At 38.2% G+C, this 23,205-nt stretch overlaps 1 protein-coding gene across 2 annotated transcripts in view; it reads right to left on the reverse strand.

The window, feature by feature from the left end:
• Nucleotides 1–20,047: 20,047 nt before the first annotated feature.
• The window catches only part of avl9 (AVL9 homolog (S. cerevisiase)), a 101,240-nt gene continuing 98,082 nt past the window's right edge, over nucleotides 20,048–23,205 (reverse strand). For both annotated transcript variants that reach the window (XM_077205884.1, XM_077205885.1), the window contains one exon: nucleotides 20,048–20,684. In XM_077205884.1, the coding sequence (XP_077061999.1) occupies nucleotides 20,572–20,684 (113 nt within the window). In that variant the 3' untranslated portion in view covers nucleotides 20,048–20,571. The remainder of the gene's footprint in view (nucleotides 20,685–23,205) is intronic.

The following is a 23,205-nucleotide window of genomic DNA, read 5'->3' on the forward strand; positions in this document are numbered from 1 at the left end:
AAGAAAGATAGATTAGTTAGAAAGAAAGAAAGAAAGAAAGAATACTTAAAAGGAAAGAAAGATAGATTAGTTAGAGAGAAAGAAAGAAAGAAAGAAAGAAAGAAAGAAAGAAAGAAAGAAAGAAAGAAAGACAAGACAGAAAGATTAGTTAAAAAGAAAGCTTAGTTAGAAAGAAAGAAAGATAGATTAGTTAGAAAGAAAGAAAGAAAGAAAGAATACTTAAAAGGAAAGAAAGACAGACAGAAAGATTAGTTAAAAAGAAAGCTTAGTTAGAAAGAAAGAAAGAAAGAAAGAAAGAAAGAAAGAAAGAAAGAAAGAAAGAAATAAAGATTAGTTAGAAAGAAAGAAAGAAGGATTGATTAGTTAGAACGGAAGAAAGATTAGCTGGAAAAAAGAAGGAAAGAAAAAGAGAAATAAAGAAAAATAGATAGATTAGTTAGAAAGAAAGCTTAGTTAAAAAGAAAGCTTAGTTAGAAAGAAATTCAAGAAAGATAACTTAGATAGAAAGAAGAATTAGTTAGAAAGAAAGAAAGAAAGAAAGAAAGAAAGAAAGAAAGAAAGAAAGAAAGAAAGAAAGAAAGAAAGAAAGAAAGAAAGAAAGAAAGAAAGAAAAAAGAAAGAAAGATTAGTCAGTTAGAAAGAAAGAAAGATTAGTTAGAAAGTTGGAAAGAACGATTAGTTAGAAAAAAAAGAAAGAAAGATTACTTAGAAAGAAAGAAAGAAAGAAAGAAAGAAAGAAATAAGGATTAGTTAGAAAGAAAGATGGATAAGTTAGAAAGAAAAATGGATTTGTTATAAAGAAAGAAAGAAAGATGGATTAGTTAGAAAGAAAGAAAGATGGATTAGTTTGAAAAAAGAAAGAAAGATGGATTAGTTAGAAAGAAAGAAATAAAGATGGATGGATTAGTAAGAAAGAAAGAAAGAAGGATTAGTTAGAAAGAAAGAAAGATTAGTTAGAAAGAAAGAGAGAAAGAAAGATGGATTTGCTAGAAAGAAAGAAAGAAAGAAAGATGGATTTGTTAGAAAGAAAGATTACTTAGAAAGAATGAAAGAAAGAAAGAAAGAAAGAAAAAAAGAAAGAAAGAAAGATGGATTAGTTGGACAAAAGGAAAGAAAGATGGATTAGTTAGAAAAAAAGACGGAGTATTTAGAAAGAAAGATGGATTAGTTAGAATAAAAGATAGATTAGTTAGAAAGAAAGAAAGATTAGTAAGAAAGAAAGAAAGAAAGATTAGTAAGAAAGAAAGAATGATTAGTTAGAAAGATGGATTAGTTAGAATAAAAAATAGATTCGTTAGAAAGAAAGAAAGATTAGTAAGAAAGAAAGAAAGAAAGATTAGTAAGAAAGAAAGAAAGATTAGTTAGAAAGAAAGAAAGATAGATTAGGTAGAAAGAAAGAGAGATTAGTTAGAAAGAAAGAAAGAAAGAAAGAAGAAAACAAAGATTAATTAGAAAGAAAGAAATATTAGTTAGAAAGAAAGAATGCAAGATTAGGAAGAAAGAAGGAAAGAAAGACTAGGTAGAAAGAAAGAAAGAAAGAAAGAAAGAAAGAAAGAAAGAAAGAAAGAAGAAAGAAAGAAAGATTACTTTGAAAAAAAGAAAGAAAAATTAGTAAGAAAAAAGAAAGAAAGATTAGTTAGAAAGAAAGAAAGATCAGTTAGAAAGAAAGAAAGATAGATCAGTTAGAAAGAAAGAAAGATTAGTTAGAAAGAAAGAAAGATTAGTTAGAAAGAAAGAAAGAAAGAAAAAAGAAAGAAAGAAAGAAAGAAAGAAAGAAAGAAAGAAAGATTAGTTAGAAAGAAAGATAGATTATTTAAAAAGAAAGAGATCAGTTAGAATGAAAGATTAGTTAGAAAGAAAGAAAGAAAGAAAGATTAGTTAGAAAAAAAAGAAAAAAGATTAGGTAGAAAGAAAGAAAGATTAGTTAGAAAGAATGAAAGATAGATCAGTTAGAAAGAAAGAAAGATTAGTTAGACAAAGAAAAAAGATTAGTAAGAAAGAAAGAAAGATTAGTTAGAAAGAAAGAAAGAAAGAAAGAAAGAAAGATTAATTAGAAAGAAGGATAGATCAGTTAGAAAGAAAGAAAGATTAGTTAGAAAGAACGAAATAAATGAGATTAGCTAGAAAGAACGAGAAGGAAAGAAAAAATAGTTAGAAAGAAAGATAGATTAGTTAGAGAGAAAGAAAGAAAGAAAGAAAGAAAGAAAGAAAGAAAGAAAGAAAGAAAGAAAGAAAGATTAGTTAGAAAGAAAGAAAGAAAGACAAGACAGAAAGATTAGTTAAAAAGAAAGCTTAGTTAGAAAGAAAGAAAGATAGATTAGTTAGAAAGAAAGAAAGAAAGAAAGAAAGAAAGAAAGAAAGAAAGAAAGAAAGAATAGTTAAAAAGAAAGAAAGACAGACAGAAAGATTAGTTAAAAAAAGCTTAGTTAGAAAGAAAGAAAGAAAGAAAGAAAGAAAGAATGATTGACTAGTTAGAAAGGAGAATTAGCTGGAAAGAAAGAAAGAAAGAAAGATTAGTTAGAAAGAAAGAAAGAAGGATTGATTAGTTAGAACGAAAGAAAGATTAGCTGGAAAAAAGAAGGAAAGAAAGAAAGAGAAATAAAGAAAAATAGATAGATTAGTTAGAAAGAAAGCTTAGTTAAAAAGAAAGCTTAGTTAGAAAGAAATTCAAGAAAGATAACTTAGATAGAAAGAAGAATTAGTTAGAAAGAAAGAAAGAAAGAAAGAAAAAAGAAAGAAAGATTAGTCAGTTAGAAAGAAAGAAAGATTAGTTAGAAAGTTAGAAAGAACGATTAGTTAGAAAGAAAAAAGAAAGAAAGATTACTTAGAAAGAAAGAAAGAAAGAAAGAAAGAAAGAAAGAAAGAAAGAAAGAAAGAAAGAAAGAAAGAAAGAAAGAAAGAAAGAAATAAGGATTAGTTAGAAAGAAAGATGGATAAGTTAGAAAGAAAAATGGATTTGTTATAAAGAAAGAAAGAAAGAAAGAAAGAAAGATGGATTAGTTAGAAAGAAAGAGAGATTGATTAGTTTGCAAGAAAGAAAGAAAGAAAGAAAGAAAGAAAGATGGATTAGTTGGAAAGAAAATTAGTTAGAAAGAAAGACAGATACATTAGTTAGGAAGAAAGAAAGAAAGATAGATTAGTTCGAAAGAAAGTAAGAAAGAAGGATTAGTTCGAAAGAAAGATGGATTAGTAAGAAAGAAAGAAAGATGGATTTGTTAGAAAGAAAGAAAGAAAGAATGAAAGAAAGATGGATTAGTTAGAAAGAAAGAAAGATGGATTAGTTAGGAATAAAGAAAGATGGATTAGTTTGAAAGAAAGAAAGAAAGAAAGAAAGAAAGAAAGAAAGAAAGAAAGAAAGAAAGAAAGATAGATTATTTAGAAAGAAAGAAAGATTAGTTAGAAAGAAAGAATGAAAGATTAGTTAGAAAGAAAGAAAGAAAGCAGAAAAAGATTAGTTAGAAAGAAAGATTAGTTAGAAAGTAAGAAAGATTAGTTAGAAAGACAGAAAGATTAGTTAGAAAGAAAGATTAGTTAGAAAGAAAGAAAGATTAGGTAGAAAGAAAGAAAGAAAGATTAGTTAGAAAGAAAGAATAAAAGATTAGTTAGAAAGAAAGAAAGAAAGAAAGAAAGAAAGAAAGAAAGAAAGAAAGAAAGAAAGAAAGAAGAAAAAGATTAGTTAGAAGGAAAGAAAGATGGATTAGTTAGAAAGAAAGATTAGTTAGAAAGAAAGAAAGAAAGAAAGAAAAGAAAGATAGATTAGTTAGAAAGAAAGAAAAAAGGATTGATTAGTTCGAAAGAAAGAAAGATTAGCTGGAAAGAAAGAAAGAGAGAAAGAAAGAGAAAGAAAGAAAAATAGATAGATTAGTTAGAAAGAAAGATTAGTTAAAAAGAAAGCTTAGTTAAAAAGAAAGAAAGGTTTACTTAGAAAGAAAGAAATAAAGAAAGAAAGAAAGAAGGATGAATTAGTTAGAAAGAAAGATTGATTAGTTTGCAAGAAAGAAAGAAAGAAAGAAAGAAAGATGGATTAGTTAGAAAGAAAGATTAGTTAGAAAGAAAGAAAGACAGATATATTAGTTAGAAAGAAAGAAATATAGATTAGTTAGAAAGAAAGAAAGAAAGAAAGAAAGAAAGGATTAGTTAGAAAGAAAGAAAGAAGAATTAGTAAGAAAGAAAGAAAGATGGATTTGTTAGAAAGAAAGAAAAAAAGAAAGAAAGATGGATTAGTTAGAAAGAAAGAGAGATGGATTAGTTAGAAATAAAGAAAGATGGATTAGTTTGAAAGAAAGAAAGAAAGAAAGAAAGAAAGATGGATTAGTTAGAAAGAAAGAAAGATAGATTAGTTAGAAAGAAAGAAAGAAAGATTAGTTAGAAAGAAAGAAAGAATGGAAGATTAGTTAGAAAGAAAGAAAGAAAGAAAGAAAGAAAGAAAGAAAGAAAGAAAGAAAGAAAGCAGAAAAAGATTAGTTAGAATGAAAGATTAGTTAGAAAGTAAGAAAGATTAGTTAGAAAGACAGAAAGATTAGTTAGAAAGAAAGAAAGATAGATAGGTTAGAAAGAAAGAAAGATTAGTTAGAAAGAAAGGAAGAAAGAAAGAAATAAGGATTAGTTAGAAAGAAAGATGGATCAGTTAGAAAAAGATTAGTTAGAAAGAAAGATTAGTTAGAAAGTAAGAAAGATTAGTTAGAAAGACAGAAAGATTAGTTAGAAAGAAAGAAAGATAGATAGGTTAGAAAGAAAGAAAGATTAGTCAGAAAGAAAGAAAGAAAGATGGATTAGTTAGAAAGAAAGATTAGTTAGAAAGAAAGAAAGAAAGATAGATTAGTTAGAAAGGAAAGAGATATATTAGTTAGAAAGAAAGATAGATTAGTTAGAAAGAAAAAAGATAGATCAGTTAGAAAGAATGAAAGATTAGTTAGAAAGAAAGAAAGAAAGCAGAAAAAGATTAGTTAGAAAGAAAGATTAGTTAGAAAGTAAGACAGATTAGTTAGAAAGAAAGAAAGATTAGTTAGAAAGAAAGAAAGATAGATAGGTTAGAAAGAAAGAAAGATTAGGTAGAAAGAAAGAAAGATTAGTTAGAAAGAAAGAATGAAAGATTAGTTAGAAAGAAAGAAAGAAAGAAAGAAGAAAAAGATTAGTTAGAAAGAAAGATGGATTAGTTAGAAAGAAAGAAAGAAAGAAAGAAAAGAAAGATAGATTAGTTAGAAAGAAAGATTAGTTAGAAAGACAGATAGATTATTTAGAAAGAAAGAAAGAAAGAAAGAAAGAAAGAATGAAAGATTAGTTAGAAAGAAAGAAAGAAAGAAAGAAAGCAGAAAAAGATTAGTTAGAAAGAAAGATTAGTTAGAAAGTAAGAAAGATTAGTTAGAAAGACAGAAAGATTAGTTAGAAAGAAAGAAAGATAGATAGGTTAGAAAGAAAGAAAGATTAGTTAGAAAGAAAGAAAGAAAGATAGATTAGTTAGAAAGAAAGAAAGAAAGAAAGAAAGAAAGAAAGAAAGAAAGAAAGAAAGAAAGAAAGAAAGAAAGAAAGAAAGAAAGCAGAAAAAGATTACTTAGAAAGAAAGAAAGAAAGAAAGAAAGATTAGTTAGAAAGTAAGAAAGATTAGTTAGAAAGAAAGAAAGATAGATAGGTTGGAAAGAAAGAAAGATTACATAGAAAGAAAGAACGAAACATTAGTTAGAAAGAAAGAAAGAAGAAAAAGATTTGTTAGAAAGAAAGAAAGAAAGATTAGTTAGAAAGTAAGAAAGATTAGTTAGAAAGAAAGAAAGGTTAATTAGAAAGAAAGAAAGAAAGATTAGTTAGAAAGTAATAAAGATTAGTTAGAAAGAAAGAAAGATAGATAGGTTGGAAAGAAAGAAAGATTAGGTAGAAAGAAAGAACGAAACATTAGTTAGAAAGAAAGAAAGAAGAAAAAGATTTGTTAGAAAGAAAGAAAGAAAGATTAGTTAGAAAGTAAGAAAGATTAGTTAGAAAGAAAGAAAGATTAGTTAGAAAGAAAGATAGATACGTTAGAACGAAAGAAATGGATTTTTTAGAAAAGAAAGAAAGAAAGATGGATTAGTTAGAAAGAAAGAAAGAAAGATAGATGAGTTAGAAAGAAAGAAAGAAAGAAAGATTAGTTAGAAAGAAATATAGATTATTTAGAAAGAAAGAAAGAAAGAAAGAAAGATTAGTTAGAAAGTAAGATTAGTTAGAAAGAAAGAAAGAGATTAGTTAGAAAGAAAGATAGATTAGTTAGAAAGAAAGATAGATTAGTTAGAAAGAAAGAAAGATAGATTAGTTAGAAAGGAAAAAGATATATTAGTTAGAAAAAAGATGGATCAGTTAGAAAGAATGAAAGATTAGTGGGAAAGAAAGAAAGAAAGTAAAAAAGATTAGTTAGAAAGACAGAAAGATTAGTTAGAAAGAAAGAAAGATAGATAGGTTAGAAAGAAAGAAAGATTAGGTAGAAAGAAAGAAAGAAAGATTAGTTAGAAAGAAAGAATGAAAGATTAGTTAGAAAGAAAGAATGAAAGATTAGTTAGAAAGAAAGAAAGAAAGAAAGAAGAAAAAGATTAGTTAGAAGGAAAGAAAGATGGATTAGTTAGAAAGAAAGAAAGAAAGAAAGAAAGAAAGATAGATTAGTTAGAAAGAAAGAAAGATTAGTTAGAAAGAAAGATAGATTATTTAGAAAGAAAGAAAGAAAGAAAGAAAGAAAGAAAGAAAGATTCGTTAGAAAGTAAGATTAGTTAGAAAGAAAGAAAGAGATTAGTTAGAAAGAAAGATAGATTAGTTAGAAAGAAAGATAGACTAGTTAGAAAGAAAAAAGATAGATCAGTTAGAAAGAAAGATAGATTAGTTAGAAAGAAAGAAAGAAAGAAATAGTGTAATATAGTGGCGGAATAATAAGAATAATAATAATAATAACTAGAATGTACATTTCCAGAAGAAAATGTGAAGTGGTGCTTGCAGTGTCAAAACTCGGTTGCTAGGGTATTTTGGGTGGTTGCTAGGGTGTTCTGGGTGGTTGCTAGGCGGTTGCTAGGGTGTTTTGAGTGGTTGCTATGGTGTTGCTAAGCGGTTGCTAGGGTATTCTGGGTGGTTGCTAGGCGGTTGCTTGGGTGTTCTGGGTGGTTGCTATGCTGTTGCTAGGTGGTTGCTAAGGTATTCTGGTTGTTGCTAGGCAGTTGCTAGTGTATTCTGGGTGGTTGCTATGGTGTCACTAGGTGGTTTGTAGTTGTCACAGATGGTTACTATTGGAGTTCTTTGCATTTTCTTGGCATGATTTAGCACTTACCTAATCGCCATTAGCATGTAGCTATTCACAGCTAGCATGTGTAGCATATTGGAAGTTCTGTTTGCTAGCATGAGTCAAAAGAGACAACCCCCATCTCTATACGATGTTCTGATGCAGAGATATAGGTCGTGCAAAATGGTTGCTAGAGTACTCTGTTTGGTTGCTAGGGAGTGGGTTGGCAGCTGCCAGTCATGAAAGTCCAAAGGCTGCTTTTCAGTATGAATGATATAAACCAACTCCCATGCCTCTGTGACATTTAGAATGGAAGATATCCCTTCAAGGATTTTGGTTGCTAAGGTGCTCAACAATGGTTGCTAGGGAGGGGCTAGGAAGTGTTGACATGATTCATGATTGGCTGTTTGGTGCCCAGAGTCAAACTTGTGTTAACCCCATCTCTATATGATGTTCTGATACAGACATATAGGTCTTGCAAAATGGTTGCTAGGGTACTCTGTTTGGTTGCTAGGGAGTGGCTTGACAGCTGACAGTTATGAAACTGAAAAGGCTGATTGTTAGTGTGAATGATATAAACCAACTCCCATGCCTCTGTGACATTCAGAATGGAAGATATCCCCCTATAGATTTTAGTTGCTAAGGTGCTCGACAATGGTTGCTAGGGAGGGCTAGGAAGTGTTGACGTGATTCATGATTGGCTGTTTGCTGCCCAGAGTCAAACGAGACCACCCTTTTGTTTATATGACACTTCTATCCGGAGATATCCATTTTGATCTGTTTCAATGGAAGTCTATGGAACTTGTTGCTAAGGTGATCTAAATGGGTGCTAGGGCGTGGCTTGATAGGTTCACAATGATCAAGAGAGACTGATTGGTCGTCTGAGTAAAATGAGCCCGCCCCCTTGTCTCTATGACACTGTGATCCAGAGCTATGTTCAATACAATATCCCAATGCAATTTACCATATTAGAAAAAGCACATGTGTTTCATGGGCGGTCCTACACCATAGTAAGTCAATGGGGCAACTTTGGGCAGCTCCTGCCCCCCAGGGGTGCAACTTTTACCCCATTGTGATGGATGTTCTTACAAAGCCTGCCAGCCTCTTCAAATGTGGCAAATAACACGTTTCTGCGAAATCTGAGCTCTGAGCTATGGCTCGTCAAAGTTTTTCACAATGTTAAGTCTATGTGTTTTTTTGGGGCTGTTTTTCGCACCTGGGGCGAACATCGTAATCCCGATCGCTTATAAAAGTCATAGCACACCTCTCCTCAATGAGCCGCATGATTTGACGCCTCACTCAGGGGTCTGTGACAAACGGTGCAGGAGGAGTTACGCGCCAAACTTTGTCCAGAATAATAAGAAGAAGAACTAGAATGTACATTTCCAGAAGAAAATGTGAAGAGGTGCTTGCAGTGGCAAAACTCGCCACTCGGTTGCTAGGGCGTTGCTAGGCGGTTGCCAGGGTATTCTGGATGGTTGCTATGGTGTTGCTAGGCGGTTGCTAGGGTGTTCTGGGTGGTTGCTAGGGTGTTGCTAGGCAGTTGCTAGGGTGTTGCTAGGGTAGTTGCTATGGTGTTGCTAGGAGGTTGCTAGGGTATTCTGGGTGGTTGCTAGGGTGTTGCTAGGCGGTTGCTATCGTGTTCTGGGTGGTTGCAATGGTGTTGCTAGGCGGTTGCTAGGGTATTCTGGGTGGTTGCTAGAGTTTTCTGGGTGGTTGCTAGGGTGTTGCTAGGCAGTTGCTAGGGTATTCTGGGTGGTTACTATGGTGTTGCTAGGTGGTTGCTTGGGTGTTCTGGTGGTTGCTAGGGTGTTCTGGGTGGTTGCTAGGGCGTTGCTAGGCAGTTGCTAGGGTGTTCTGGGTGGTTGCTAGGGTGTTGTTAGGGTAATCTGGCTGGTTGCTATGGTGTTACTAGGTGGTTGGTAGTTGTCAAAGATGGTTACTGTTGAGTGTGTAGCATTTTATTGGCATGATTTAGCACTTAGCTAATCAATATTAGCATGTAGCTATTCACTGCTAGCATGTGTAGCATGTAGCAAGTCCTGTTTGCTAGCATGAGTCAAAAGAGCCAGCCCCTATCTCTATACGATGTTCTGATGCAGAGATATTGGTCTTGCAAAACGGTTGCTAGGGTACTCTGTTTAGTTGCTAGGGAGTGGCTTGGCAGCTGCCAATCATGAAGCTCCAAAGTCAATGTGAATGTATAAACCAACCCCCATCTCTATACGATGTTTTGATGCAGAGATATAGGTCTTGCGAAATGGTTGCTAGGGTACTCTGTTTGGTTGCTAGGGAGTGGCTTGGCAGCTGCCAATCATGAAACTCCAAAGGCTTCTTGTCAGTTTGAATGATATAAACCAACTCCCACGCCTTTGTGACATTCAATGGAATATATCCCTCTTTGGATTTTTGTTGCTAAGGTGCTTGACAATGGTTGCTAGGGAGGGGTTAGGATGTGTTGAGGTGATTCAGGATTGGCTGTTTGCTGCCCCGAGTCAAACGAGCCCACCCTCATGTTTCTATGACTCTTATATCCTGAGATATCCCTTTGATCTGTTTCAATGGAAGTCTATGGAACTTGTTGCTAAGGAGCTCTAAATGGTTGCTAGGGCGTGGCTTGATAGCTTCACAATGATCCTGAGAGACTGATTGGCCGTCTGAGTAAAATGAGCCTGCCCCCTTGTCTCTATGACACTGTGATCCAGAGCTATGTTCAATACAAAATCCCTATGCAATGTGTAGAACGGCCCATTTCATGTTTGGTTGCTAAGGAGTGGCTTGGCAGCTGCCAGTCATGAAACTGAAAAGGCTGATTGTCAGTGTGAATGATATAAACCAACTCCCATGCCTCTGTGACATTCAGAATGGAAGATATCCCTCTATGGATTTTGGTTGCTAATGTGCTCGACAATGGTTGCTAGGGAGGGGTTAGGATGTGTTGAGGTGATTCAGGATTGGCTGTTTGCTGCCCCGAGTCAAACGAGCCCACCCTCATGTTTCTATTACTCTTATATCCTGAGATATCCCTTTGATCTGTTTCAATGGAAGTCTATGGAACTTGTTGCTAAGGAGCTCTAAATGGTTGCTAGGGCGTGGCTTGATAGCTTCACAATGATCCTGAGAGACTGATTGGCCGTCTGAGTAAAATGAGCCTGCCCCTTGTCTCTATGACACTGTGATCCAGAGCCATGTTCAATACAAAATCCCTATGCAATGTGTAGAACGGCCCATTTCATGGGCCGTCCTACACCATAGTAAGTCAATGGGGCAACTTTGGGCCGCTCCTGCCCCCCAGGGGTGCAACTTTTACCCCATTGTGTGGTATGTTTTTACAGAGCCTGTCAGCCTCTTCAAATGTGGTAAATTACACGTTTCTGCGACATCCTCGTTCCGAGCTACGACTCGTCAAAGTTTGACGCAATGTTAAATCTATGGGATTTTTCGGCCGGTTTTTCGCCCCTGGGGCGAACATCGTACCCCCGATCCCTTATAATAGTCATAGCACACCATTCCCGAACAGGCCGCACATTTTGACACCTCATTCATGGGTCTGTGACAAAAACTGCGGGAGGAGTAGCGCGTCAAAATGTGGCCAGAAGAATAAGAATAAGAACTAGAATGTACATTTCCAGAAGAAAATGTGAAGTGGTGCTTGCAGTGGCAAAACTCGCCACTCGGTTGCTAGGGTGTGGTACATGATTGCATACTAGGCAACAAACATGTCTGTACTATGTTCTGGTGCTGAGATATGGCTTATTCATGTTGTTCAGGTGGTTGCTAGGGCATTGCTAAGGTGTTCTGAGTGGTTGCTAGGGTGTTTTGGGTGGTTGCTAGGGTATTCTGGGTGGTTGCTAGAGTGTTCTGGTTGGTTGCTAGGGTATTTTGGGTGGTTGCTAGGGCATTGCTAGGGTGTTCTGGGTGGTTGCTAGGGTGTTCTGGGTGGTTGCTATGGTGTTGCTAGGCGGTTGCTAGGGTATTCTGGGTGGTTGCTAGGGCGTTGCTAGGCAGTTGCTAGGGTATTCTGGGTGGTTGCTAGGGCGTTGCTAGGCGGTTGCTAGGGTGTTCTGGGTGGTTGCCTGGGTGTTGCTAGGCGGTTGCTAAGGTATTCTGGATGGTTGCCAGGGTGTTGCTAGGCGGTTGCTAGGGTGTTTTGGGTGGTTGCTAGGGTGTTGCTAGGTGGTTGCTAGGGTGTTCTGAGTGGTTGCTAGGGTGTTGTTAGGCGGTTGCTAGGGTATCCTGGGTGGTTGCTAGGCGGTTGCTAGGGTGTTCTGGGTGGTTGCTAGGGCGTTGCTAGGCAGTTGCTAGGGTGTTCTGGGTGGTTGCTAGGATGTTGCTAGGGTAATTTGGGTGGTTGCTATGGTGTTACTAGGTGGTTGGTAGTTGTCAAAGATGGTTACTGTTGAGTTTGTAGCATTTTATTGGCATGATTTAGCACTTAGCTAATCAATATTAGCATGTAGCTATTCACTGCTAGCATGTTTAGCATGTAGCAAGTCCTGTTTGCTAGCATGAGTAAAAAGAGCCAACCCCCATCTCTATACGATGTTTTGATGCAGAGATATAGGTCTTGCAAAACGGTTGCTAGGGTACTATGTTTGGTTGCTAGGGAGTGGCTTGGCAGCTGCCAATCATGAAGCTCCAAAGTCAATGTGAATGTATAAACCAACCCCCATCTCTATACGATGTTTTGATGCAGAGATATAGGTCTTGCAAAATGGTTGCTAGGGTACTCTGTTTGGTTGCTAGGGAGTGGCTTGGCAGCTGCCAATCATGAAACTCCAAAGGCTGCTTGTCAGTATGAATGATATAAACCAACTCCCATGCCTCTGTGACATTCAGAATGGAAGATATCCCTCTTTGGATTTTGGTTGCTAAGGTGCTCGACAATGGTTGCTAGGGCGTGGCTAGGAAGTGTTGAGGTGATTCATGATTGGCTGTTTGCTGCCCCGAGTCAAACGAGACCACCCTCATGTTTCTATGACAATTCAGTCCAGAGATATCCCTTCGATCTCTTTCAATGGAAGTCTATGGGAGTTGTTGCTAAGGTGCTCTAAATGGTTGCTAGGGCGTGGCTTGATAGCTTCACAATGATCCTGAGAGACTGATTGGTTGTCTGAGTAAAATGAGCCCGCCCCTTTGTCTCTACGACACTGTGATCCAGAGTTATGTTCAATATAAAAGCGGTTTCTATGTTTCATATTAAGCGGTTTCATATTAAGTCAATGGGGAAACTTTGGGCAGCTCCTGCCCCCCAGGGGTGCAACTTTTACCCCATTGTGTGGTATGTTCTTACAGAGTCTGTCAGCCTCTTCAAATGTGGTAAATTACACGTTTCTGCGACATCCTCGTTCCGAGCTACGACTCGTCAAAGTTTGACGCAATGTTAAGTCTATGGGATTTTTCGGCCGGTTTTTCGCCCCTGGGGCGAACATCGTACCGCCGATCCCTTATAAAAGTCATAGCACACCATTCCCGAACAGGCCGCACGTTTTGACGCCTCATTCGTGGGTCTGTGACAAAAACTGCGGGAGGAGTAGCGCGTCAAAAAGTGGCCAGAAGAATAAGAATAAGAAGAATAAGAATAATAAGTATGTGAGATAACAATAGTGTTGCTTTGCCATAGGCAAGCACCACTAATAATAAGTATGTGAGATAACAATAGTGTTGCTTTGCCATAGGCAAGCACCACTAATAAGAAGAATAAGAATAATGAGTATGCACAATAACACTAGTGTTGCTTTGCCATAGGCAAGCACCACTAATAAGAATAAGAATAAGAACTAGAATGTACATTTCCAGAAGAAAATGTGAAGTGGTGCTTGCAGTGGCAAAACTCGCCACTCGGTTGCTAGGGTGTGGTACATGATTGAATACGAGCCAACAAACATGTCTGTACTATGTTCTGGTGCTGAGATATGGCTTATTCATGTTGTTCAGGTGGTTGCTAGGTGGTTGCTAGGGTGTTCTGAGTGGTTGCTATGCGGTTGCTAGGGTGTTTTGGGTGGTTGCTAGGGTATTCTGGGTGGTTGCTAGGGCATTGCTAGGGTGTTCTGGGTGGTTGCTAGGCGGTTGCTAGGGTGTTTTGAGTGGTTGTTATGGTGTTGCTAAGCGGTTGCTAGGGTATTCTGGGTGGTTGCTAGGGTGTTGCTAGGGTGTTCTGGGTGGTTACTATGAGGTTGCTAGGTGGTTGCTATGAGGTTGCTAGGGTGATCTGGGTGGTTGCTAGGCGGTTGCTAGGGTGTTCTGGGTGGTTGCTATGATGTTGCTAGGTGGTTGCTAGGATATTCTGGGTGGTTGCTATGGTGTTGCTAGGCAGTTGCTAGGGTATTTTGGGTGGTTGCTAGGGTGTTCTGCGCAGTTGCTAAGGTATTCTAGGTGGTTGCTATGATGTTACTAGTTGATGTTGGTAGTTGTCACAGATGGTTACTATTGGAGTTCTTAGCATTTTCTTGGCATGATTTAGCACTTACCTAATTGCTATTAGCATGTAGCTATTCACAGCTAGCATGTGTAGCATGTTGGAAGTCCTGTTTGCTAGCACGAGTCAAAAGAACCAACCCCCATCTCTATACAATGTTCTGATGCAGAGATATATGTCTTGCAAAATGGTTGCTAGGGTACTCTGTTTGGTTGCTAGGGAGTGGCTTGGCAGCTGCCAATCATGAAACTCCAAAGACTGCTTGTCAGTGTGAATGATATAAACCAACTCCCATGCCTCGGTGACATTTAGAATGGAAGATATCCTTCTTTGAATTTTGGTTGCTAAGGTGCTCAACAATGGTTGCTAGGGAGGGGCAAGGAAGTGTTGACATGATTCATGATTGGCTGTTTGCTGCTCAGAGTCAAACTTGTGTTAACCCCATCTCTATATGATGTTCTGATACAGAGATATAGGTCTTGCAAAATGGTTGCTAGGGTGCTCTGTTTGGTTGCTAGGGAGTGGCTTGGCAGCTGCCAGTCATGAAACTGAAAAGGCTGATTGTCAGTGTGAATGATATAAACCAACTCCCATCCCATGCAACCTTTACCCCATTGTGAGGTATGTTCTTACAGAGCCTGTCAGCCTCTTCAAATGTGGTAAATTACACGTTTCTGCGACATCCTCGTTCCGAGCTACGACTCGTCAAAGTTTGACGCAATGTTAAGTCTATGGGATTTTTCGGCCGGTTTTTCGCCCCTGGGGCGAACATCGTACCCCCGATCCCTTATAAAAGTCATAGCACACCATTCCCGAACAGGCCGCACGTTTTGACACCTCATTCATGGGTCTGTGACAAAAACTGCGGGAGGAGTAGCGCGTCAAAAAGTGGCCAGAAGAATAATAATAAGAAAAAGAATAATAAGTATGGACAATAACAATAGTGTTGCCTTGCTTTCAGCAAGCACCACTAATAAGAATAATAAGTATGCACAATAACACTAGTGTTGCTTTGCCTATGGCAGGCACCACTAATAATAAGTATGCACAATAACACTAGTGTTGCTTTGCCTATGGCAAGCACCACTAATAAGAATAAGAATAACTAGAACGTACATTTCCAGAAGAAAATGTAAAGTGGTGCTTGCAGTGGCAAAACTCGCCACTCGGTTGCTAGGGTGTGGTACATTATTGCATACGAGCCAACAACCATGTCTGTACGATATTGTGGAGCTGAGATATGGCTTATTCATGTGTTTGTATGGTTACTAAGGTACTCTATATGGTTGCTATGGTCTGCTTATACAGTTTATGAGATGAAATTTAAAGACTAGTTGACAGTCTGAAAAAAGCCAAACTCCATGTTTCTACTATTTTCTGGAGCTGAAATATGGCTTGTAAATGTTGTTTTATGGTTGTTAGGGTGCCCCAAGTGGTTGCTAGGGCACGGCTATGAAGTTATTATGTCACTACTTATTGGCCTCTTGATATGCTGACTCAAAAGAGCCCAATCCCAAGTCTCTATGACCTCCTGGTCAAAAGATATGATCTCACAAATTTTGTGCCAATGTTAAGTCTATGGGACTTTTTTCGGCCGATTTATCGCCCGCCGGATGATCATCGTACACCCGATCGCTTAGAAAAGACATAGCACACCTCTCCTCAATGAACCGGTCGATTTGACACCTCATTCATGGGTCTACGACAAAACCTGCGGGAGGAGTAGCGTGCCAACGTTTTGTCTAGGTGAATAGTAATCACAATACTAGAATGTACATTTCCAGAAGAAAATGTGAAGTGGTGCTTGCAGTGGCAAAACTCGCCACTCGGTTGCTAGGGTGTGGTACATGATTGCATACTAGGCAACAAACATTTCATGGGCCGTCCTACACCATAGTAAGTCAATGGGGAAACTTTGGGCAGCTCCTGCCCCCCAGGGGTGCAACTTTTACCCCATTGTGTGGTATGTTCTTACAGAGTCTGTCAGCCTCTTCAAATGTGGTAAATTACACGTTTCTGAGACATCCTCGTTCCGAGCTACGACTCGTCAAAGTTTGACGCAATGTTAAGTCTATGGGATTTTTCGGCCGGTTTTTCGCCCCTGGGGCGAACATCGTAACCCCGATCCCTTATAAAAGTCATAGCACACCATTCCCGAACAGGCCGCACGTTTTGACGCCTCATTCGTGGGTCTGTGACAAAAACTGCGGGAGGAGTAGCGCGTCAAAAAGTGGCCAGAAGAATAAGAATAAGAAGAATAAGAATAATAAGTATGTGAGATAACAATAGTGTTGCTTTGCCATAGGCAAGCACCACTAATAATAAGTATGCACAATAACACTAGTGTTGCTTTGCCATAGGCAAGCACCACTAATAATAAGTATGGACAATAACAATAGCGTTGCCTTGCTTTCAGCAAGCACCACTAATACGAATAAGAATAAGAATAAGACTAAGAATAACTAGAATGTACATTTCCAGAAGAAAATGTGAAGTGGTGCTTGCAGTGGCAAAACTCGCCACTCGGTTGCTAGGCGGTTGCGAGGGTATTCTGGGTGGTTGCTATGGTGTTGCTAGGCGGTTGCTCGGGTGTTCTGGGTGGTTGCTAGGGTGTTGCTAGGCAGTTGCTAGGGTAGTTGCTATGGCGTTGCTAGGAGGTTGCTAGGGTATTCTGGGTGGTTGCTAGGGTGTTGCTAGGCGGTTGCTATGGTGTTCTGGGTGGTTGCAATGGTGTTGCTAGGCGGTTGCAAGGGTATTCTGGGTGGTTGCTAGGGTGTTGCTAGGTGGTTGCTAGGGTGTTCTGGTAGTTGCTAGGGTGTTCTGGGTGGTTGCTAAGGTGTTGCTAGGGTGTTCTGGTGGTTGCTAGGGTGATCTGGGTGGTTGCTAGGTGGTTACTAGGGTGTTCTGGGTGGTTGCTATGGTGTTGCTAGGCGGTTGCTAGGGCGTTGCTAGGCGGTTGCTAGGGTGGTTGCTAGGGTATTCTGGATGGTTACTATAGTGTTGCTAGGCGGTTGCTAGGGTATTCTGGGTGGTTGCTATGGTGTTGCTAGGCGGTTGCTAGGGTATTCTGGGTGGTTGCGATGGTGTTCTGGGTGGTTGCAATGGTGTTGCTAGGCGGTTGCTAGGGTATTCTGGGTGGTTGCTAGGCGGTTGCTAGAGTGTTCTGGGTGGTTGCTAGGGTGTTGCTAGACGGTTGTTAGGGTATTCTGGGTGGTTGCTATGGTGTTGCTAGGTGGTTGCTAGGGTGTTCTGGTGGTTGCTAGGGTGTTTGGGTGGTTGCTAGGGCGTTTCTAGGCAGTTGCTAGGGTGTTCTGGGTGGTTGCTAGGGTAATCTGGTTGGTTGCTATGGTGTTACTAGGTGGTTGGTAGTTGTCAAAGATGGTTACTGTTGAGTTTGTAGCATTTTATTGGCATGATTTAGCACTTAGCTAATCAATATTAGCATGTAGCTATTCACTGCTAGCATGTGTAGCATGTAGTAAGTCCTGTTTGCTAGCATGAGTCAAAAGAGCCAACCCCCATCTCTATACGATGTTCTGATGCAGAGATATTGGTCTTGCAAAACGGTTGCTAGGGTACTCTGTTTAGTTGCTAGGGAGTGGCTTGGCAGCTGCCAATCATGAAGCTCCAAAGTCAATGTGAATGGATAAACCAACCCCCATCTCTATACGATGTTTTGATGCAGAGATATAGGTCTTGCGAAATGGTTGCTAGGGTACTCTGTTTGGTTGCTAGGGAGTGGCTTGGCAGCTGCCAATCATGAAACTTCAAAGGCTTCTTGTCAGTATGAATGATATAAACCAACTCCCACGCCTTTGTGACATTTAGAATGGAAGATATCCCTCTTTGGATTTTTGTTGCTAAGGTGCTTGACAATGGTTGCTATCGAGGGATTAGCCTACCGTGGCCTTGGACAATCGTGTTTTATTTCATAAACGCATATTACATTTAATCTCGGTTCTGTCGCATGAACTAAGCCTGTCGAGGCATCAGCCTATCGAGGCTTAATGTACAGATTTAATGATTACTTTAAAGCCTAATATCATGGGCAGTCGAGGCTTTCATATGTATGTATCTTAACAACTCAGCCTATCAAGGCTTCGTTAAAATTCCCATTTCAAGTTTTGCGGCCAGACGAGGCTTTGTCCACGTTTAAAAATAAGCTCTGCCCATATAGAGTGACATTCCTACTCTCGATCTGGCTGAAGTCTCTTATAAGTTATCTTATCTCAGAACATATCGTAGTTTTAATCTTTTATGCTTAGTACCTGACTTTAAGATAAGCAATTAAAAGTCGTCTTATTGTCTTCCCTATTTATTAATCCTACTGTATGCTTTCAGAATCCTCATAGGCATGTATGGAATTCGTCACATTTTCCTCACTTTTTGGGGGTAGGCTCCGCCCCTGCCTCTAACATCAGGCAGGACCTATAAGCTAACCTTCAGACCCTGACGGAGGACGAGGCCTACGCCAAAGAACTCAGAGACGGAGTTTGTCGAGCATCTACCTTTATTTTTGTCTGTAAACTCCTTTCACAAAATAAATTCTTTTTTCGAGAATCCTTCTGAGTCTTTATGGTAGAAATTAAAGCGTAAGCGTAAGTTCTACCAGAAAGACTCCATTGCACGTCACTAATTTATAATTCCACACTACCAATCACAGCTCGACATTGAATATAAAAGACTGATCCTACCGTTCCATGTTGTTGCCCGCAGGTGTCGTAGCAAAGTTTTCCCCCATCCTCCCCACCACCACCAGAATGGCTCCCGTCCACTCGTCGGTAGGTAATTTTCTACAGCCACTTCCTTTACCTTTTCATGTATACTTGCACTAAACGGCTCTCTTTAACTTTTTACCTGCTCCCATGTTGAAATGAGGACACTTTTAACAACTGACTTCCTCTACCCTACTACCAGTTTAAATCAAAGGAGCTTTAGCGCACAAGCGCCCCCTAGTAGTGTGTATGAAACATTACAGGGGTAACAGCTAACACTGTTACAAGCTGATGGACACTGTACTGCGTTGTCATGGGAAGGTGAAGATAATGAGAAAATTAAGTTGTCTTTCGTTGCTCTCTTCGCCAAGTGCGTAATATGGCCTACATAATAGCAAGCAAGTGCCCTGCTCCCTCCAAAGTCCCCACTTCAAGGGCTCTGCCCTTCGAAGGGAGTAGGGCATAGGGAAGCTCACTTCCGTTCGGAATATGCCCTAAATAGACTGATAGTACACAGATATCATACTATCCTTACTAATAGTGATATTAAACACAATTTAAGGCTTAATATCAAGAAATGTGCATTGTGCAAAAAAGTACTCCAAATAAAACTTAATTATAATTATATCAGTAAGTCTCAAGCGATATGCCAGTAAATATGTAAATGGGTTTGTAGTATACTTAGTTCAAATAAATGTATTTTAAATACCTTTTGGTATAGGTTTTTTTCATTAGGGTGGGCATTGCGTTCAACAGATATGTATGTGATTGGCTACATTGCTCAACACAGCATAAAACGTTGTAAATAGAAACCTTTGATGCTCTCGAGAGCGCAATCACCAAATTTGTTTCGCCAATATGCTATTATTACAGAGAAAACTGATCCTAAACCAGCAGTTATGAGCAGCTTTTCCCTCTAAAAGCATTCAGAAGTAGCAGCAGTCAGTGGTTTGAGTGAGAAAATTCTATGCTAGTCTCAAACCCTTGGCCAGGGGAAGGCCCAGCCTTACACACGCTCCACCTATGGAAATAGCAGAAGGTGTGTTCGACTTCATGCGGTGTATGACATCAAAGTACCACAAAAGCAATTTGAAAGCATACGGAACCGTCTGCTCTCTATCAGCAGCTTTATTGCATTGCTCAGGAGCTAATTACCCTCCTCCATCCCCAGCTCATCCTTTTGTCCCTTCTGATATTCCTCTTCGAATCAGACACATTTTTCTTGAATCATGTTGTACATAAATCACTGAACATTAATAATATTTGCATATTATTAATATTTCCGTCTGTCCCCATCCATCCATCCATCCATCCATCCATCCATCCATCCATCCATCTATCTATATATGCTGATACACATTAGTTATGTGAACAAACAAGTATTTTCTATGAAAAATATTGTTTCAGTCAGTATGCATTTTAATAATGATAAAGTAGTTCAATATTTATGAATTTGACAATGTACTTATCTATTACAGTGTGCTTGCAGAGAGAGCCCGTCCTCACATTGTTCTGATTGGCTGTGATTTTTTTTAATGATTTTGTTGTGTGGAGTGTGGTGTGGACCACGGGTGGGGACAGATAAATTGCTTGTCACGGGAATCTTATCACATATCTTCTGGTTAGGACAATGTAACTCCTGGGTCATTTTCATCAATAAATGAAAACTACAAAGATTTGTGCAAATTTGTTAAATAGAATTCTCTTTATTGCATTATAGGACTGGTCTAAACAATATGTAGCTCCAATTTATGCACGGACTCTATAGCATCACTGTTTCTTTATTTGTGAGAAAAGTGGACAGCGACAGCTTTAAATAACATAAGCCGATTGTGACCATAATGTTTATTTTTCATTTGCCATTAGAGATAATCAGTGTGATATTTGTAGGAAAAATACCTATAAAAACATTTCTAAGAATAGACAGGTTTTATGACTTCCCATAACTTCCCAGTCCCATAACCATTAAGAATCCCAAACGGAACACCTGCAAATTGTGTATTTTGTCAGAGGTAAATGCTTTTATTACAGTATTTATTACCATTAAACTACTACAATGAGTACTAAATCTAAAATCAAGCTGCTGTAATCCTCTTTTAATTTTACATTTTCTCTTTCTCTATAAAAATCTTCATTGTTAAATTTCCTAAAAATAGAGATGTGTGCAATGTCTGCAGTATTGTCTTCTCTTTAGTGCTTAGAAGTAGACGTCAGTCCGTAGACTGTGGAGATGCACTGACTGCTGCGGTCGGCTGAGCCAGCATGGAGAACCAGGACGACATGGCTGATTTAGCGACGGTCAAAGCTCCACCTACAGACTGACCTAAAATAATAACAATCCATTTAAGCCAAGCAAGAAATAATTGCAGGAGCTACAAAACATGGTGCTCAAAAATAAATAAAACCATTAAACCAATAATTACTTAACGTTCTAGGATCACAACTAGTATGAGCCAAGACCTGTTATGGCGCTTTTCCATTACCAGTACCAGCTCAACTCGACTCGACTCGCCTCGCCTCGTCTCGCTTTTCGCTCCGTTTTCCATTGCAGATAGCACCTCCCCAATAGTACCTGGTCGCCATAGCGACGCCGCAGGAAACCGAAAAAAAGTACCCGAAAGCAGGTACAGGTACAACTTTTACGCAGTGGAAAACCAAACAAAGGCGAGTCGAGTCGAGCTGAGGCGAGCTGGTACTGTGTAGTGGAAAAGCGCCATTATATAGCACATCTATAAAGCATCAGATTCTTATACGTTAAAATTTTCCTTTTCCTTGTTTCAGCACCGTGCGAAAGTATTCATTTTTTTATTTTTGTCATTTTGCAACCTTGTTAAAATGCTTTAAATCATAATTTTGTTTTTCATATCAATATACGCTCCATACCCCATAATGACAAAGCAAACACCAGATTAGTGATAACTTAGCAAATGTATTTAAAAAACCAAAATAATTCCATTGCAAACTTTGACTGGAGTTAACCTGAGACAAATTCTATTAATTGGACATGATTTGAAAAAGACACACACATGCTTAAATGTCATGATTATGTTCTGTTATGTGGAATTTTGTTGTGACATTTTGTTCGGTTTCCTTTAGTTCATGTTTCTCCGCTCTATTTAGTTTCGAACCGTTTCTCAATATGCGTTTTTGTCTGTACTCGTTTTCTTGTGAAATGTCATCAGTCGCTGCCCAAGTACTCTTTCAATTCAAAGTTCAAATCTAGCCAACTCCAGTTCAAATCCTCAGATGTGTTCTTGATCTGCCCCTTTTATCAAAGATGCATCGAGAGGTGACTTGTGCGGACTTGAGTCAGTCAGGTATCCCAGAATGCATCTTGTTATTGTTTTGTGACACTGTTATTGCTTATTGTTTGTCACAAAATGTAGTTTTAAGAGTTTTTCCAGGCAAGAATGTAATAGTTTAAAACTCAAATCTGTGGTTTATTTAGAAAGATAACACCTTTTTGAAAATTGTATCTGACGTTTTTGGAGTTATGAGATCCAGGCGATTACCAGGCACTCAGCGCTCATGTACCCCACCGAGAATATCCTTTCCTCAGCTAGTGCTTCTGACGTTTGCCGCTGGCTCCGATGTCTCTTTAGTGGATAAACATGAGATATAATTTGTGTTGTGTATATCTAACGGGTGATCTTTGGTCTCATGAATCTATCATTTGTTCCCTGTCAAATTGTTTTGGCTGAGGGCAAAGAGAAGTTTCATAATTTTATATATTTAGGCTATTTAAATGTACCGTTGTAGCCTACTAGAGCGCTGACTTTGTATGTTTGACTGAATTGTTTGCTTGCCTTTATTTCTTATTGTATAGCTTACACCTTTTACTCAACTTTTATAATGGCTATTATTGATCATTAAAACTAACATTTAACAAAAAGAGACAGGGTTGTGTTTAATGTTATACTTCATTTTATTACAGTGAAGATTATCAGAGTATTATCAACAGCCTTGAGCAAACCATCAGTTTTTAGTTCTAACTCACCCTTCTTAAAAGAGGTAGGGATACCTAAAGCTGTAGGTATAATACCCGCCCGTAACTTTTTGGGGTTACATTTTTTTTTTTTTGAGCAAGTACATAACCAGACAGTGTTCAAAACTCTCTGCTTGCCTTAGCTGAATTCAAAACGGTAAGCTTGTAATAATGTTTTTAATTCCAGTGGTACTGGTGGATATCCGTGGGAAATTCGAGCATGTCTTTGAGTCATTACGTCACATCTGTCCACATAAAGAAGAGTCTCGGCTAGTAGGCTACGAGGGTGAGGATGTTGGAGCTGGAGATTTATAGCCTTTTCTCACAGCACTTGATATAAACTTATCAATTTGATGGCGGATCCAGAAAGGTTCAAACGACAATCACCAGTGACAACTGGAGACTCACCAACTGTAAAATGCAAAAGACTTCAGAGTGGCTACAGAAAAAAAGAGACTGGAACCAGCCCATGCAAAAACAAGGATAATATCGGAAGAGCATTAAATGTAGTCATGCAATGCTGATGTTGTTAATATTAACAATTTGAGAACAAAGTATAATTTGCACGGTGTGACGTGATACGATAAGCGATCGTTAGATTTAATCAAGGCAATTTACTGCAATGCTTTTTTCCCCTTAGTTGGTCAGAACAAAAGTGGATGTTACTTGTTCAGAGGACATTTTCAAGTGAAAATTCTTATGTTGGTCATACTTCCAAAAAGTATAATCTGTGATTGCGAATGACAGTATCCACACCGACTGACAGCCGCACATTCTCCTCAAAACATCGGATTCATCCGAGCTGTGCAGTGCCGAGGCACAACCCACGTAAAGCCGATCATTCTGCGAAAAACTGCAA

This window comes from Siphateles boraxobius, unplaced genomic scaffold (assembly GCF_051911475.1).
Source record: "Siphateles boraxobius isolate OS27281-9 unplaced genomic scaffold, OSU_SipBor_1 55, whole genome shotgun sequence".
Lineage (NCBI taxonomy): Eukaryota > Metazoa > Chordata > Actinopteri > Cypriniformes > Leuciscidae > Siphateles > Siphateles boraxobius.